Genomic DNA, 16,033 nt, shown 5'->3' on the forward strand with positions numbered 1-16,033 from the left:
TGATTAGTTTATATAATTTTGCTACGATATTCATAAGCTTAAAATTTCCCGGGAGTCTAGACCAAATTTCCCGGGAATCGAGAGGTCCAAAAATGGTCGATTTCCCGGGAAATTTTTCCCGGGAATTCCCGCTCGTCACCCTCTATTCATAAATGTTTAAAATATTTCTAAATAAATCGAAATTTCTTACATAACCAGTTTGATTTCAGTAATATATTTGCAATTATTCGATTAAGAAAATAGTGACTGCCTCGCCCACTGTTTTCTCAAAACTTCAAAAAAAAAGTAGAGGAACCATCCATAAACCAAGTGTATACTTTTTGATATCTCAAACTGTTGCTGAGTTGCAGCTTAAATCCATATTCTTATAATTGAAATGGGCCTAAAATGTGAAATTAAAGCCTTTTATTACATTGAAAATTAGAGCCCTCAAAGTTTCAAGTAGCCAATAGTTTCTCATTTTTTTTGTCGTTTCATTAAACTTTATTGAATTTGTTCAATCAATTATTCATGATTTAAATCAACAATAATATATCAATAATTATGTTTTTTCTATCATAAGTATTGTTGATTACTTATTTTTATTTGTTGATGTTTATTATCGCCAATTTTGCAGGCAGAAAGATCAGAAAGGAATTGGAAAAAATAAAAATAAACCAGTTATATAAAAAAAAGCTTTTTGAATAAGACTATTATTTAAACCTGCCCAAAGTTGTTTTTTCGAATAATTGTATTTTCACGTGATTTGAGTTTTGAGCAACTTTTGTTCTACGAAAAACTTTACTTCTCTGGTTTTATGTTTTTCTTGTTTTATTTATTTTTTTATTTTTAGTATTTTAATTTGCACTTATCTTGTTTAGTTTATGTTTGTTTTTGGTAGTATTTGGCTTATTCTACGACCTCCTATTATTACATTTTGCCTTTCTATTTTTTTCATGTTTTACAGTCACCTTTTCAATTATTTGCTTGTTTTTCAGATTTTCTGCTATTGAATGGCACCATTATCATTTAAAATGTAAAAAATGCGTAGAGGCATAGCCTGGGACCCTATAAAAATAACTAAATACTTCTTTTTACTAGAAATATAGGAAAAAGGACATTTATTGTAACATTCTCAAAGTCTCAAATCACTGGAAACCAGTCTCCCATTGCTCAACTCTGAAGGCAGATTCAGATTCAGCGGGCAAAATTACAAGGAAAAACGTATAGTTGGACAATTTTTAAATTTAGTTGGGGTGGTCCCATACACTTTTCCCTTGAAAATAAGATATTTTTAAATGAAGATATGTCGACTTTAAAGAAAAATCCCTATTGAATTGTCAAAAAATAATAATGTAAAACAAATGATACTTCAAACCCAAAAAAAATCTAAGATTTTCAGAGTTCTTCTTTCCAAAAATTGGTTGAAAAATTGATTTTTTGTGATTTTTTAAATCGAAGCCCATCTAGAGGCGAGGATAGGTTGAAGAGGGCTAAGAAAAAGTTTTTTTTTCCTGAAAAGCCATAATCACTTCAATCCATAGGATAAAAACTGTAAGAAATCAATATTTCTAATAATTATTTTTTTATAATCCTTTTTTGCCTTCCTAACCTCACTGAGGCAAGGCTATAAAATCACTCGAAAAATCAACTTCTTAAAAAAACCTCCTAGATATACATTCAAGTATACCTATCGATTCAAATTCAAATTCTGAACAAATGTCTGTGGGGATGTGTGTAGACATGATTTGTTTTCCACACGATTATTTCAGAACTGGCTGAACCGATTTTGGCCAGATCCGCCTTATTCTGTTTGTTTTGGGGCCCCCTAAGACCCTATTAAATTTTATTCTGTTTAGTGAAGTACTTTTAAAGTAATGCAATGAAAAAGTTTTTTTGTAGCTTTTCCCCTTTATTTGGAGAGTTGGAAATTGCTGTTCTGGTAAAAACAATAATCATAAAAAAATGAAATGGAAAAAATAAACAAAAACTAAAAAAAACTCTTAAATTACCTAATTTGTAAATACAACCTAAAATACAACATAAATGTGAGGAAGGCACAAACCACCTTAAGGTGGATTAAGTAACGTTTTTTACTGCAATTTTATTTGCTTTGCAGTTTTCTAGCGTAAAACAAAACCCAAACGAAAAATGTCTTGTAAATTTTTATATGAACTATTTATGTCTTTAAATCAGTTGCTAATGCTCAAGTTGTTTAAAAATCAAGAAAAAAAGAAATCTAAAAATAATGCTCACAAACAACAAAACCTTGTTTTGGCTTTTTAGAATGGAAAAAAGGTAGATTTAAATAATGGAATAGTTAGAAAAAAAAACAATTCATTCAACCATTAGCCAAAAACTAAATTTCATGTCAGTTTTTTTTAAATAATAGCTCAAATGTTTTTTTACAAATACTGTAAAAACGTACGTCTCCTCATCTGTTTAAAAAATCCTCTCTGTAACCATCTCTCTTCTCCCTTGCAGAAATCGCAAATCACGCTGTACAGCCGCATGTGGGAGTACATGAACTCGCGGAAGCACGTGTTCGTCAAAACGTACGACGAGGGCATCCGGCGGGTGCGGACGTCCAAGGGCAAGTACGCCCTGCTCATCGAGTCGCCGAAGAACGACTACACCAACGAGCGGGAACCGTGCGACACGATGAAAGTGGGCCGCAACCTGGACGCCAAAGGGTTCGGCATTGCCACACCCCTCGGGTCGCCGCTGAGGTGGGTTTCTGTTTTTTTTCTTCTTTTTTTCAGGGAAAACTGGGTTGCTTTCTAGGTGGGTGGAATGAACGCCTCTAGTGGAATTTTCCAGAAACAGTTCCGTGGGGGAAAACTTTCAACGGGATACGGCTCACTGAAAGCTTTCGTAGGGAAAGCTTTGTCTGAAATATTTCCTCTGCTTTCAAAAGCTTTTGATATTGTTGTTGACTGTGGATAATTCACCATGATTTTGTTTATTTCAACGAGCTTGAAATATTACGGATAAAAATTTAATGTGATGAACAATAAATGTTTAACATGTTATATATTTTTAAGAAAATTGAATTTTGCATTTTCCACGAATATCAAGACAAATCTAACGTGTATTTGTTATAAACTTTTTAATATTGTGGAGTAACAAACTTCTTTTTTAATTGTCCCTGACTGAACAAAAAAACTGACTAGCGATTTTGCTAAATTTTTAATCAAATTGATTAGAATTCATAATTAATTCAAGTTGATACTACTAATAAAAAAAGCAAAATACGCAAAAATCATGCTTGATCCCAATTACCCAAAGCTCACCAAACTTAATGATTTCCTAAAAACCCCTGCAAAGTTAACCAACCATACATTGACTGGTGAAAATGCTTCGAAAGGGGTGTAACTACATCGTCGAGGTCACAACCCATCGACCGAAATCTAACAACAGGCGAACCGAAAAAAAAACGCAAATGACATTCATCATGCCAAATCACATTTCCCCGGACCGTTTATTATACTGTGGCTGCTGCTGCGGTGTACAACAAAACCCGGCCAACAACGACGAATGGCTCAAGTACATACGAAATGACAAATTATGACCTGGTGCTTACTGAGGGGAAAAGGGAGGGGGGTCGGTTCCTTAACTAAACCTGCCAGCAATGTATTGTATGAATGGAAACCGAAAACTCCAGAATCGTGTGTATCTAATCAGATTAGGTTAGGGCTCAAATATTTCAAATTTTATGGCAAATAAATAAAAAATAGTGGACGGTTTACTGCTTCGTGGCTGAACTGCAAGGACCACGTTGCACGGGATGCATTTTATAAAACCGTAAGATGGTGTAAGATTGACAATTTACGAGTGTTTTTCAATCAAAAGCATTTTTTTAAATCATGTAAAACAAATGAAATAAATATTTTTAATTAAATTTTTAATCACTTTCACAAATGCTAGCAAAACATCTCACAATGTTGCTTTAAGGAAGTCTAAGAGGTACTTTTTCAATTACATATGACTTCTGCAGTAGAGTAAGTAACAGTAGCAGCAAGCACGCCATAACCGATTGTGGTAGGAAAATTTGAGGTGGCGTGTTAGGATTGATTCTCATACTACTAAACATAATATAACTGGACATTTCGTTATTTTTTCTGGGTGTGTCGTGTTTTGTGTAACGTTTCTGACATTTAAATAAATGTAATTCAGTGATGTGTTTTGCCAAACATATCATTTTTTTTTAATTTCACCGAGATTAACTGTCAGAAAAAATAATCACGGCATTTTATGGTAGGGGAAATCTACCCTTTCCAATCAAACACCTATCTTCGTCATATGGAGAGTTTGATGCTCGACTAAAGCTCCAAAAATACTATTTGGGCTATAAACTTACCAGCAACAGCACCGCCTCGAGTAAGCACGCAAATGTATGCCACTTACTGGCCAAAAAGATCACATTTAATGCACTTTTGATCATAATTTGTATTTTGCGAGACCACTTCTCATCATTTTTTTGGCACACACAGTGACACACACGAGAATCCCTCAAACGCTTAATGAATATCGCCAAAATTAACTTTTCACTTTTGCTTACTTTTTCACGGCGCTTAAGATATGAAATTGCTTCCAACTACCGGCAACATGTTCTTTTGATCATTAGTAAGGCACTCACTTGAAGAATAATCCCGAAAAATGTAATAAATTAGCAAGCGCCATCAAAAACAAACGCGCCAAGTCGTTTGACGTTTCAATTTTCACTTTGCATTCCAATCGAAGGCTGAAGAAAACCGAGCGAGAGACGAAGGCAAAAAAGATCAAAGGCTGGCCGTCAACACCACCAGCAGCACAGCCAGCAATGCCAGGAAACTTTCCCTATAAATGCCACTTTTCGTGAGTGTTCGTTTGAACTGTCAGCGCAAATGGCAACACTCGACAGAGTGTTGGAAGAAAAAAGATCTAAGCCGATATTAGAAAAATGGGCGTGGCCCAATGCATTCGCCTCGATTAGAGTACCCTTAGGAATTTTTTTTTTGTTAAATGCTTGGTAAAGAAAAAGAATAACTTTTAGTGAAAGTGAAAACAAACAGAAATGTTCACAAAAACTTGCTCTACTCGTTGGTGTACTTGGTTTTAGTAAAATTCAAGGGAGACTCTAGATTATCTAGCATCATTCAAACACGACCGCTTATTAGGATTAAAATGGGTAGATTTCCCCTATATTGCATTTTTTGTCTTTGATTTTGACATTTTGGTTTGGATTTTTTATTGAATTTACTAATACATTTTGTACGTCCTTTTCCAAAATTGGATCTAAAACAACGCCGTCACACATTTGGCGACTTCAGGAAACTAAGTGAAGCACGTATTTTGAACAAAATCTCTTCAGACTATAAAAGCTTGTACCCAGAAATTTTTACAAATAAGCGTATTTTATTAAAATTACGCATTTTTTTCATAATCAGTGTTTATATTGTACTATGTAAAAAAAACTAAATACTGTTTTTTAAACATTTGAATTTGTCATGTTTACTGAAAACTTCTCAAACTATCGCAAAATACAGTATTTTTGAAATACACAGATTTTCATAACTCGATTATCCGAAGTCTCGATTAACCAAAGTTTCGATTATCCGAAGGTTTGTATGGGACTTCGGATTATCGCATCACAGCCATAAAAATTGTTGTTTTTTTTTTTATTTTCTTAATTTTAACATCAAATTCGATCTATGCGACCCCATTTTAGTGTAAATTGAATGGTTGATTGCCTATTAAAATTTAAAAGAGCATTTTTTTTTCTATATTTCATCGCCACCATTTTGGCCGCCATCTTGGGTTGAAAAATCTTAAATCATTTTAGAGTAATTTCTAAGCTCGACAATCAAAAATAAAACAACTTGTCAATATCAATAATCACAGTTCATCCGAGTAGCCCCGAAACTGTAAAGCAAAACTAAAGGCGGCCAGCCCTACTGCGTTGTGTTTACCACAGAGAGGATCCTGTAAACGGATCATATTTCACAGAATCAACAGGGGAGGAAGGATGCGTGGACATACCGTACCAAACGCTCCACACACACACGACAGTGAAAATATTTCGGGGAAAGTGGAATTGAGGAAATTTGGGGTTGGAAAAATTGGGAAATAGGAAAGTGAAATTGAAAATTTTACTTTCAACGACTAACTTGCTAGTAGCACCGTCTAAATTCGTCGAAGCAACTTTTTTTAGGCGCTCGTTTTAGGGAACACACGATGGCCAAATCAGCAGAAAAAAGCATTAAAATATGAAATCAATAATTCAAATTAACTAATTTTGGGTCGCTGAACACGAATATGACACTAAGAATTATTCAGGAATCCAGAAATCCAATATGGCGGCCATTATAGCACCTGTTGAATATTGGGAATATTTATTTGAAGGTGTAATAGTCATTCAACCAGTCAAATCTTACTAATTTGGGGTCGTTGAATACGAATATGACTTTTAGAATATTTTAAAATATTCAGAAACCCAGAAATACAAGATGGCGGTCAATATGGCGCCTGTAGAATATTGGGAATATTTATTTGAAGGTGTAATAACCATTCAAACAATCAAATTTAACTAATTTGGGGTCTCTGAACACGAATGTTACCCTTAGAATACTGCAAAGTATTTCAAGATTAAGAAATCCAAGATGGCGGCCAATGTAGCGCTTGCATAATATTCGGAATATTTATTTGAGGGTGTAATAGTCATTCAACCAATCAAATCTTACTAATTTGAAATATTGTATAATATAAATCGTCACAAAATTTTACGTCATTTTGTATTGCAAATCATTAAAGTGTGTGTATTTTTGATAAAAAGCGATATTTTGTGAAAATTGTGTGTTTTGCATTGCGAACACTTATGTTTTGATTTTATTTACAACATTATGCGTCGGTTGCACAAATTAAACTTTAAAACGTGAGTTTTTAAGTACTTATACTGCCCCTGATCGCAAAAATGTCCCATATGCAGTATGGATAAAAATCGTTTGCTCTTTCAGAAAAGCCTACAACATCCAGTACTTTGTTATAGAAATCAGGACGAAATCCAGTTTTTTCGCGAAAACTTAACACGAAGCCTTATGTTTTTCTAAGCATGGTGTTTTTGCATATGGGACATTTATGCGATCATGGGCAGTACATGTTTAACAAACTAATAACTAAAATTGAAATAACAAGCCATAGTCTCAACATTTGAAAGAAAACAGGCGTTTAAAATGTATTTTAAACTAGTTCACTGCCCATGTTCGCATAAATGTCCCATATGCAAAAACAGCAAGCTGAGAAAAATGCATTTAAAATTTGTCTCATACATAAGGCTACGTGCTAAGTTTTTGCGAAAAAACTGGGTTTCCTCCTGATTTCTAGAACAAACAAAAAATTAAGATTACACGAAAACAAAAATTTCAGCGGAAAAAAGTTTTTGCGGTACTGTACATCGAATATATTAAAAAAATAGGGATTTTCAACAAGCCCAAACATGCTAAAATAGTAATTTATGTAACAACTTGTGAAAACAACATTTTTTCAGCACGAGCCGTACGTTTATCTAACGAGGTTTCCCGAGTGGGATAAATATGACAAGTGCTGAAAAAAACAAGTTTCGCAACGAGTTGCTTCCAATATTTTTTGCAATGCCGAAAAACGCTTTGAATTGAATTTTATGTCAAACATTCATGTGTTAACCCTCTACAACCTAACCCCGCCTCTAGACGGGCTTCAATCTAAAAAATCGCCAAAAATCCATTTTCCAACCGATTTTTGATCTTTAAAAAGCATTGGAAAGAAGAACTCTTAAAATTTTAGAAAATTTCAGGGTTGGGAGTTTAACTTGTTTTATGTGACTTAGCCAGTGTTTTAAAAAATGTTATTTTTTTAGGGGTCAACTTTGGCTGTGTTTTTTACTATCATTTCCTATACTAGTAGTATGCAGTAATTTTTGTAGTGTCCCAGACTATGCCTCTACGCATTTTTCGCAATTTAAATGATGATGGTGCCATTCTATAGCAAAAATGTGAAAACCATGCAAAAATTGAAAAATGACTGTAAAAACGTGAAAAATTAGATAGGCAATTATATTAGATGGTAGAATAGGCCAAATACTACCAAAAACAAACATAAACTTAACAAGATAAATGCAAATTAAAATACAAAAAATAAAACAAGAAAAACATAAAACAAGAGAAGTAAAGTTTTTCGTAGAACAAAAGTTGATCAAAATGACCTCCTGAATACGGGAAAAATAAATATTTTCGAAAAAAAAATTTGGGCAGTAGAGGGTTAAGTAAACTTACCGTTCAAAAAATATTGAAAAATGTTACTTTTCGATACAAGTGTTGAAAAGTTCAACATTCCAGCGCCCATTTCAGTGCTGAAAAGTAGGATTTTTTTTTGCACTGGTATCAAATGGTATTAATTTTCAAATCTGTTATTTTTTTTAGTTTAAAGCAGGCCGTTTCGTTTCTCCTAAAGGACAGGAAAAATTGACAGTTTCACAGTGGAATTGCAAAAATGATTTAAAACGCAGAGGAATGCATATTAAATTGATTTCAGCTTATTGCTTTTGCATTTCCATTGAAATTTTGAAATTTCTTGAAAAAAAATTACCTTACTAGTTTCAGATGTTAAAACAAATATTTGGATAATTCTTGACGTTGTAACAGAGTTAATTGAGACTTATTTAAGCTTTGATTATGTGTGCAAATATTATTTGAAGTTTGAAAAAAAACTTTAACAGGAGTTGATGGTGACCTACAAATCAAAAAAAGGCATCCGGAAACAAAGGCTCAATTGTTTGTGTCATTTCCTTTCAAGTGGAAATGCACTCCAGCTAAAAACAGGCGTCAAAATATAACCTTCCAAGAACCAGCACTGTATCACTTTCCCCCCAGAATGTTTGCGTTCTTGAGTTTCATGCGTCATAAAAAGGATCAGCACCATCAACGACCTCACTGTGAGTCTACCAGTTTTTTGCACCCAGAAGAGATTCATTGTTCTTCCCAGGGTACATCACCATCGCTTAAAAAGAGGGCAGGCCCTTCTTGCAATTGTTGAGTCTGGGAAAAAAAATCTGATGCCTTCAAGAGATTTGTTTTTCAGAATTAAAAGAACATGTGAATGACAAAAAAATATTCATTCACTCAAAAGTAATGAAAACACTCCAGATGTTTTTCCAATATAAATTTAGTTAGTTTGCAAAATAACAATAAAAAACCCCAAAATATAAATAGGCAAAAAAAAGCATAAAAAATACGAAACGCCACTCAACAATAGCTAAAAATGTCAACAAGAGGGCATCTGTCTCGTCAGAGCGTGTTGATGAGATTGCAGCCTCATCTTGTCCTCGACCCTTCTCGTTGCATCTGTCTGTTCACAAAAGCCAAGTTGAGTCCTTGTCCACCCCGCCCATTTGAAACCCCCCTCCCCCCTCCAAACCACTTGGGACGAGAGAGATGAAAAATGCCCTCAAGGTCAATTGCTTTTCATTCCGACACACGAGGCCAACAACTTTGCTTGTTGTAGTTGTTGTTGTTGTCCCCTTTGTTGTCACTCGTTTGGTCTTGTTTTTGTACCACGAAGAAGACGAAAGGAGGTCGTTCTTTACGAACTTCACCTAGAAATGTCACTCTGCGTTGCGAGACTCTTTTGAGGGTTTTTTTTTGTGTGAGAAGACAAGAGGGGGAATTAATCAAAAGAGAGAGATTTTTCCACTTATCAATTATTTGACTGATTCTCAGAGGAAAATGGCAATTGGAACATTTTATGGAATGCTGTCAAATTGACTTCCTATAGATCTAAAAATTTACTGAACGCCTGGTTAAATAAAAATAAATTTACATTTATTTTAACCCTCTACTGCCCAAATTTTTTTTCCGAAAATTTTTATTTTTCCCGTGTCATTTTGACCATTTTTTGTTCTACAAAAAACTTTACTTCTCTTATTTTATGTTTTTCTTGTTTCATTTTAAGTATTTTATTTGCATTTATCTCGTTTAGTTTATGTTTGTTTTAGGTAGTATTTGGCCTATTCTACCACCTCCTATCATTACGCTTTGCCTATCTATTTTTTTTTTCATATTTTTACAGTCACTTTTTCAATTCTTTGCTTGTTTTTCACATTTTCTTCTATAAAATGATACCATTATCATTTAAATTGTAAAAAAAATGCATAAAGGCATAGTCTGGGACACAAGAAAAATTACTGCTTACTTTTTACTTAAAATTTAGGAAATGTTAGTAAAAAACACATCTAAAGTTGACCCTTAAAAAATGACATTTTAAAAAACATTGGCAAAGTTACACAAAGCAAGTAAAACTTCCAAACCAGAAATTTTCCAAAATTTAATAGTTCTTCTTTCCAATGCTTTTTAAAGATCAAACATTGCACAGCAAAAAATTGTGTAAATTTGGAAGGTGTAATTTTAGAATGATAAAATGATAAAAATGATGAATATTCATGATGAATGAATATTCAATGATGAAATTTACTGATGAAATTTTACCTCAATTTAGACTGAAAAAGTTACATTACACCAGAATAGTTGTAAAATTACACATTTTCAGAGGTAAAATTACACATCTTTTTCTGACATAAAAGATGTTCCCCTTCCCAGATGTAATATAACTATGATTTTTTTCGGTATGGTTGAAAAATTATTTTTTGGCGATTTTTTTAATCGAAGCCCGTCTAAAGGTGGGGTTGGGTTGTAGAGAGTTAAATTAATGTGTATGGGTAATTCTCTACCCACTCAAACGAAATTGAGATTAGTTTGCCCCGACCCCTCTTCGATTTGCGTGAAACTTTGTCCTAAGAGATAGATTTGTTCCTGACCACAAATCCTAGGTCCGTTTTTTGATATCTCGTAACGAAGGGACGGTACGAACCCTTAATTTTTTGAACATGCGAAAAAATACATGTTCTTCAATAATATGCAGCTTGAAAGGGAGGCGAGATCAAAATTTGGTGTCAAAGGGACTTTTATGTAAAATTGGACGCCTGGCGTACTCAAGATTTCGAAAAATTAAACGTATTTTTCAAAAAACAGACCACGGATTCATGATTAGGGATAAAATATTTCCTTTGACCTTCTTACGGTTATGGGGTCCTTTTCGGCCTTTTTGAAAATGATTTTTATTAAAACTTTTGCTATCTAGGGAGAGTGGGAAACTTGATCCCCGTGGGCTCTTGATCTCAAGCCTGTTTCTCGTCAGCATGTGGGTTAAACAATTAGCTTTGCTCTAGAAAGTTGTGTGAAATGCGGACTAATTTTGGTATTAAAAAGAATACTTTAAGTTCTTAAATATTTAACATACTAAACTTGTTATATTTTTAACACAAACGTACAGGTATTGTGTAAATTTGATGTAACTTATAAAACATTAAAACTTTGGATGAAACATTTTGTTTAAGAATTCTTCAAAATGTTGAAAGGGGGATCAAGTTATCCCTAACATTTTGAAAAATCCGGTTTCAAATATTTTTTTCAAAACACTTGGCATGATTCGAAGAGTTCATCTGATTAAATACCCTTGAGGCCCCTTGAGGACACTTCCGGAATATGAGATAAACCCTGTCATCTGACATATCAAACTTCATAAAATTGAAAAATATGTCGATTTACGTTCATGCCGTTTGTCCTCTGAAAATGTGTAATTTTACCAATTGGGTAATTCTCCGCCAACTCACACAGCAGTTGCCCCGACCCCTCTTCGATTTGCGTGAAACTTTGTCCTAAGGGGTAACTTTTGTCCCTGATCACGAATCCGAGGTCTGTTTTTTGATATCTCGTGACGGAGGTGCGGTACGACCCTTCCATTTTTGAACATGCGAAAAAGAGGCGTTATTCAAAAAAATGCAGCCTAAAACGGTGATGAGATAGAAATTTGGTGCCTTTAATGTAAAATTAGACGCCCGATTTGATGGCGTACTCAAAATTCCAAAAAAAAACGTATTTTTCATCGAAAAAAAAACACCAAAAAAGTTTAAAAAATTCTCCCATTTTTCGTAACTCGACTGTAAAATTTTTTGGAACATGTCATTTTATGGGAAATTTAATGTACTTTTCGAATCTACATTGACTTAGAAGGGTCATTTTTCATTTTGAACAAAATTTTTCATTTTAAAATTTCGTGTTTTTTCTAACTTTGCAGGATTTTTTTTTAGAGTGTAACAATGTTCTACAAAGTTGTAGAGCAGACAATTACAAAAATTTTCATATATAGACATAAGGGGTTTGCTTATAAACATCACGAGTTATCGCGATTTTACAAAAAAAAAATTGAAAAAGTTACTTTTTGCGTTTCTCTTTGTTTCTTCTTCCGTGTCTGTCGCGGGTGACGATGAACGGCCATGATCAACGACGACCAACATTTTCAAAACTTTTTTTTCGTAAAATCGTGATTACTCGTGATGTTGATAAGCAAACCCCTTATGTCTTTATATCAAAATTTTTGTAATTGTCTGTTCTACAACTTTGTAAAATATTGTTTTACTCTAAAAAATAATCCTGCAAAGTTAGAAAAAACACGAAATTTTAAAATGAAAATTTTTGTTTTAATGAAAAAATGACCCTTCAATATAGATTCGAAAAGTACATTAAATTTCCCATAAAATGACATGTTCCAAAAAAATTTACAGTCGAGTAACGAAAAATGGGAGAATTTTTTAAACTTTTCTGGTGTTTTTTTTTTCGATGAAAAATACGTTTTTTTTTGGAATTCAGAGTACGCCATCAAATCGGGCGTCTAATTTTACATAAAAGTCCCTTTGACACCAAATTTCTATCTCAGGACCCTTGGTTGGTAGAGAATTACCCAATTTCTGTTGTAATGTAACTTTTCCAGGTTAAATTTAGGTAAAAATACATCATAAAAGTGGTAATATTGAACTTTCCAAAATTACGCCATCCAAAATTACACCATTTTTACTGTGTATCCCTACATTCAAGATTATAAAAATAACTTTTTCTGAACTTCTTCTCATCAAAACCTACAACTTTGTAGAAGACACCAAATCCATCCGTTAAAACCCTTCAAATTTTTGGGAAATGTTGATAGACAGCGAAAAATATTTTTTATAAAGATTGTATGAATGAAAAAACTAAACAAAAATATTTTTCCCTTTTTTGTCATAGAGGAAAAAAAAACGCTTACGAGAAAAAAATGCTCAACTCATTTTGGTTTCATACTTTTGGAGTTCCCTTCAGCTATGTGTCACATCTTAATAAATTTTGGAGCAATTATTGCTTATTAATTACCGTTAATGTTGAAATAAAAACTTATTTAAAAAAATCAAACAAACAAAAAGAGTTTTGTAGATGCGAACAAAATCTACATATTGCAATTAAAAGATTGCAAAAATGGGGCGTAGATTCAGAGAAATTGACAAAATAGAAAAACGTAACGCATCGCGTAATATAATAAAGAGAAACCTCCTTTTACGAGGTGGCGTAACCCTTTTTGTTTCGTCGATTTCTCTTAAACCATACAATATTTTTGAAAGCATTAAAAAGCGATCTGTAGATCTGAAAAAAAATCCTACAAATTGCTTTCAAAAGATTGCAAAAATATTGCGTCGTTCCAGAGAATTCGACAAATTATAAAAACGTAACGCACCGCGTAAAAGAGGTTTCACTGTATACATTTAAACCTCGCATAGTGCAGGCATTACGCTTTGTATTCCTTCGATTACTCTAAAACGACATAATATTTTTGAATTCTTTTTGAAGCAATTTGTTCCTCTTGCTCCAGTTACAATCTGCTTAAAAAAGATTTCAAAAATATTATGTCGTTTTAGAGTAATCAAAGAAATACAAAGCGTAATGCCTACGCACTATGCGAGGTTACAGAAATTGTGAACTTTTTGTAGAACGTCAAATAAAAACAAAAAATCTTCTTTTTTCCAGGGACCCCATCAACCTGGCCGTGCTCTCGCTGAAGGAAAACGGCAACCTGGACATTCTGGTGAACAAGTGGTGGTACGACCGGACCGAGTGCAAACACACCGACAAGCAGGACGCGTCCCGGAACGAGCTCTCACTGAGCAACGTGGCCGGAATCTTCTACATCCTGATCGCGGGCCTGCTGGTGGCGCTGGCCGTGGCCCTGGTGGAGTTCTGCATGAAGAGTTCCAACAGGGCCTCGAACCGGATTCCGCTGTCGGACACGATGGGCTCCAACTCCAACTCCAAGAACCGGCTGACGATGCCACCGACTACGAGGGACTACGACAACGGCCGGATCGGGGTAGGTTTGACTAGGTGTAGGGGAGCGGGGATGGACACTTCATCAAGTATTAATCTCCAGTATCCTCCGTTCTAGTACTACACGCCGTCGACGCACTCCGAGCCCGATCCGATCCACGCCAACTCGCACACGCAGGTTTGATGTAAGGAGCCGCCGGAACTGCGCCTGTGACGGCCACCGTACGCCCCCACCATTCGACAGATCGTGGCCAACAGTCAGCATGACACGTCCACACTGTTGAAGCAGAGGGCGGCAGTGGCCGGCGCCGGCGGTGGAGTCCCCGGCAGCATCATCGGTCCCGGCGGGGTCGGCCTGGTGCACGAAAATTCCGGCCTCTAGAGAGAGGGGCGGCTCCGCTCAACATCCTGAACCCTTAGGCAAACAAACATCCAGAACTTCAACGCAAAACATCATCCTACCAACTCAGTTTGAAGGTGATCGCAATCTGAGGAGTGAATGAAGAAGATTGATACGATTCGAAGAAAAAGAAGAAGCAGAAGCAGAAAACTAGGACTTAATTGTAAGCAAAATGTGTAAATAGTTTAGTTTTTGTTATGAAATGTAATATTAAATAAGCGCTAGGTAATCAAATAATAAAAACAAAATCTAATCAAATTTCGTGATTCTGCCAATGTTAGACATACTCGGAATCAAAAAATTTAAATGAACTGACGATTAAGAAATTGAAAACTGCTCTCTGTTATTATTGTTCGTTGAAATGAAACTAAATATTTCAAGCGAACGCAAAGGAATTTGAAGTAAACAAAACAAAAAAAAACAACACGAATCGCAATGACACATAAAATCAACCACTGTAAAATCAAAGAAAACAATAGTTTTACCGTTAATCAGTCATAAATAGTAAAACCAACTAAGAAAAAACACAAGAGAAAACAACTACCTAACCATCATCATATATTTCAAAACAACCCAAACAAAAGTGGAGAACAAAAACAAAAAAAAACTTCTTCCTTCTCATCTTCAACAAAAAAAATCGCGAAGCGAAACTCCATCATTCGTCACAGAATAAAGTAAAGTTAAAAAAAAAAAAACAAACTAAAAATTAAACAATTTACACTGTATCCTACAAACGAATCAAACCAAACTAACAAAATAAAAAAAATCAAAAATCAAGAAAATCATGTTGACGAGGAGAGACACCCAAAAAAAAAGAAATCAAATTAAGAGTGAGTGTTGCTGGAAACAGTGTTGCCAAAGCGGTGTCAAAGTGGCAGCGCGCAGCAAAAGAAAAAATATCAAATCAAATCCTTAAAAAGAAAACTGATGTGTTAGGTAAGCAGCATGTAAGGGGCAAACACTACCGAAAAACAAAGAGGAAAACATAATTGAAGACAGCAAACAAATCAACAAAACACAGTCATTGGAAAATTGTTTTACCTTTTGCTCCCTTCGGTTTGTACAGCGGTTACGAGAAACAGTGTTTTGATTTTGTTGGAAGAAATGTTTTTTTTTTTTAAATAAATCGAAATCTAGAAACTTTTAAATCTGATGTGTTTTATTTTTTTCGGTGAATCGTCCTTTTCAATTGAGTTGCTTACGGCCATTTTGTGCAGCTTTCAATCCCTCATGGATCCTGAAAACTCGACTTCAATCGTGAGATATTTAACAATAACTGTAAAAACTGCATGATGTCACCGTTCATACCGGAAGTTGTTTTGATAAGATCGTGCTTTTTTGCCACTGCCTGCAATTGAGACAACTGAACAAAGAGAATTTTAATCAGATGTAGTCTGACGTCTCCTGTTTCCATATTTGATTATAACTTGGGACTCCTCAAACAAATTGACCAAATATC

At 34.5% G+C, this 16,033-nt stretch overlaps 1 protein-coding gene across 2 annotated transcripts in view; it reads left to right on the forward strand.

Moving 5' to 3' along the window:
• Positions 1–15,722, forward strand: part of LOC6040743 (glutamate receptor 1) — a 293,386-nt gene extending 277,664 nt beyond the window's left edge. For both annotated transcript variants that reach the window (XM_038260942.1, XM_038260943.1), the window contains exons 10-12: positions 2,464–2,708; positions 13,878–14,217; positions 14,293–15,722. In XM_038260942.1, coding sequence (XP_038116870.1) covers positions 2,464–2,708; positions 13,878–14,217; positions 14,293–14,358 — 651 coding nt within the window. In that variant the 3' untranslated portion in view covers positions 14,359–15,722. The remainder of the gene's footprint in view (positions 1–2,463; positions 2,709–13,877; positions 14,218–14,292) is intronic.
• Positions 15,723–16,033: the final 311 nt, after the last annotated feature.

Source organism: Culex quinquefasciatus, chromosome 3 (genome assembly GCF_015732765.1).
Source record: "Culex quinquefasciatus strain JHB chromosome 3, VPISU_Cqui_1.0_pri_paternal, whole genome shotgun sequence".
Taxonomy (NCBI): domain Eukaryota; kingdom Metazoa; phylum Arthropoda; class Insecta; order Diptera; family Culicidae; genus Culex; species Culex quinquefasciatus.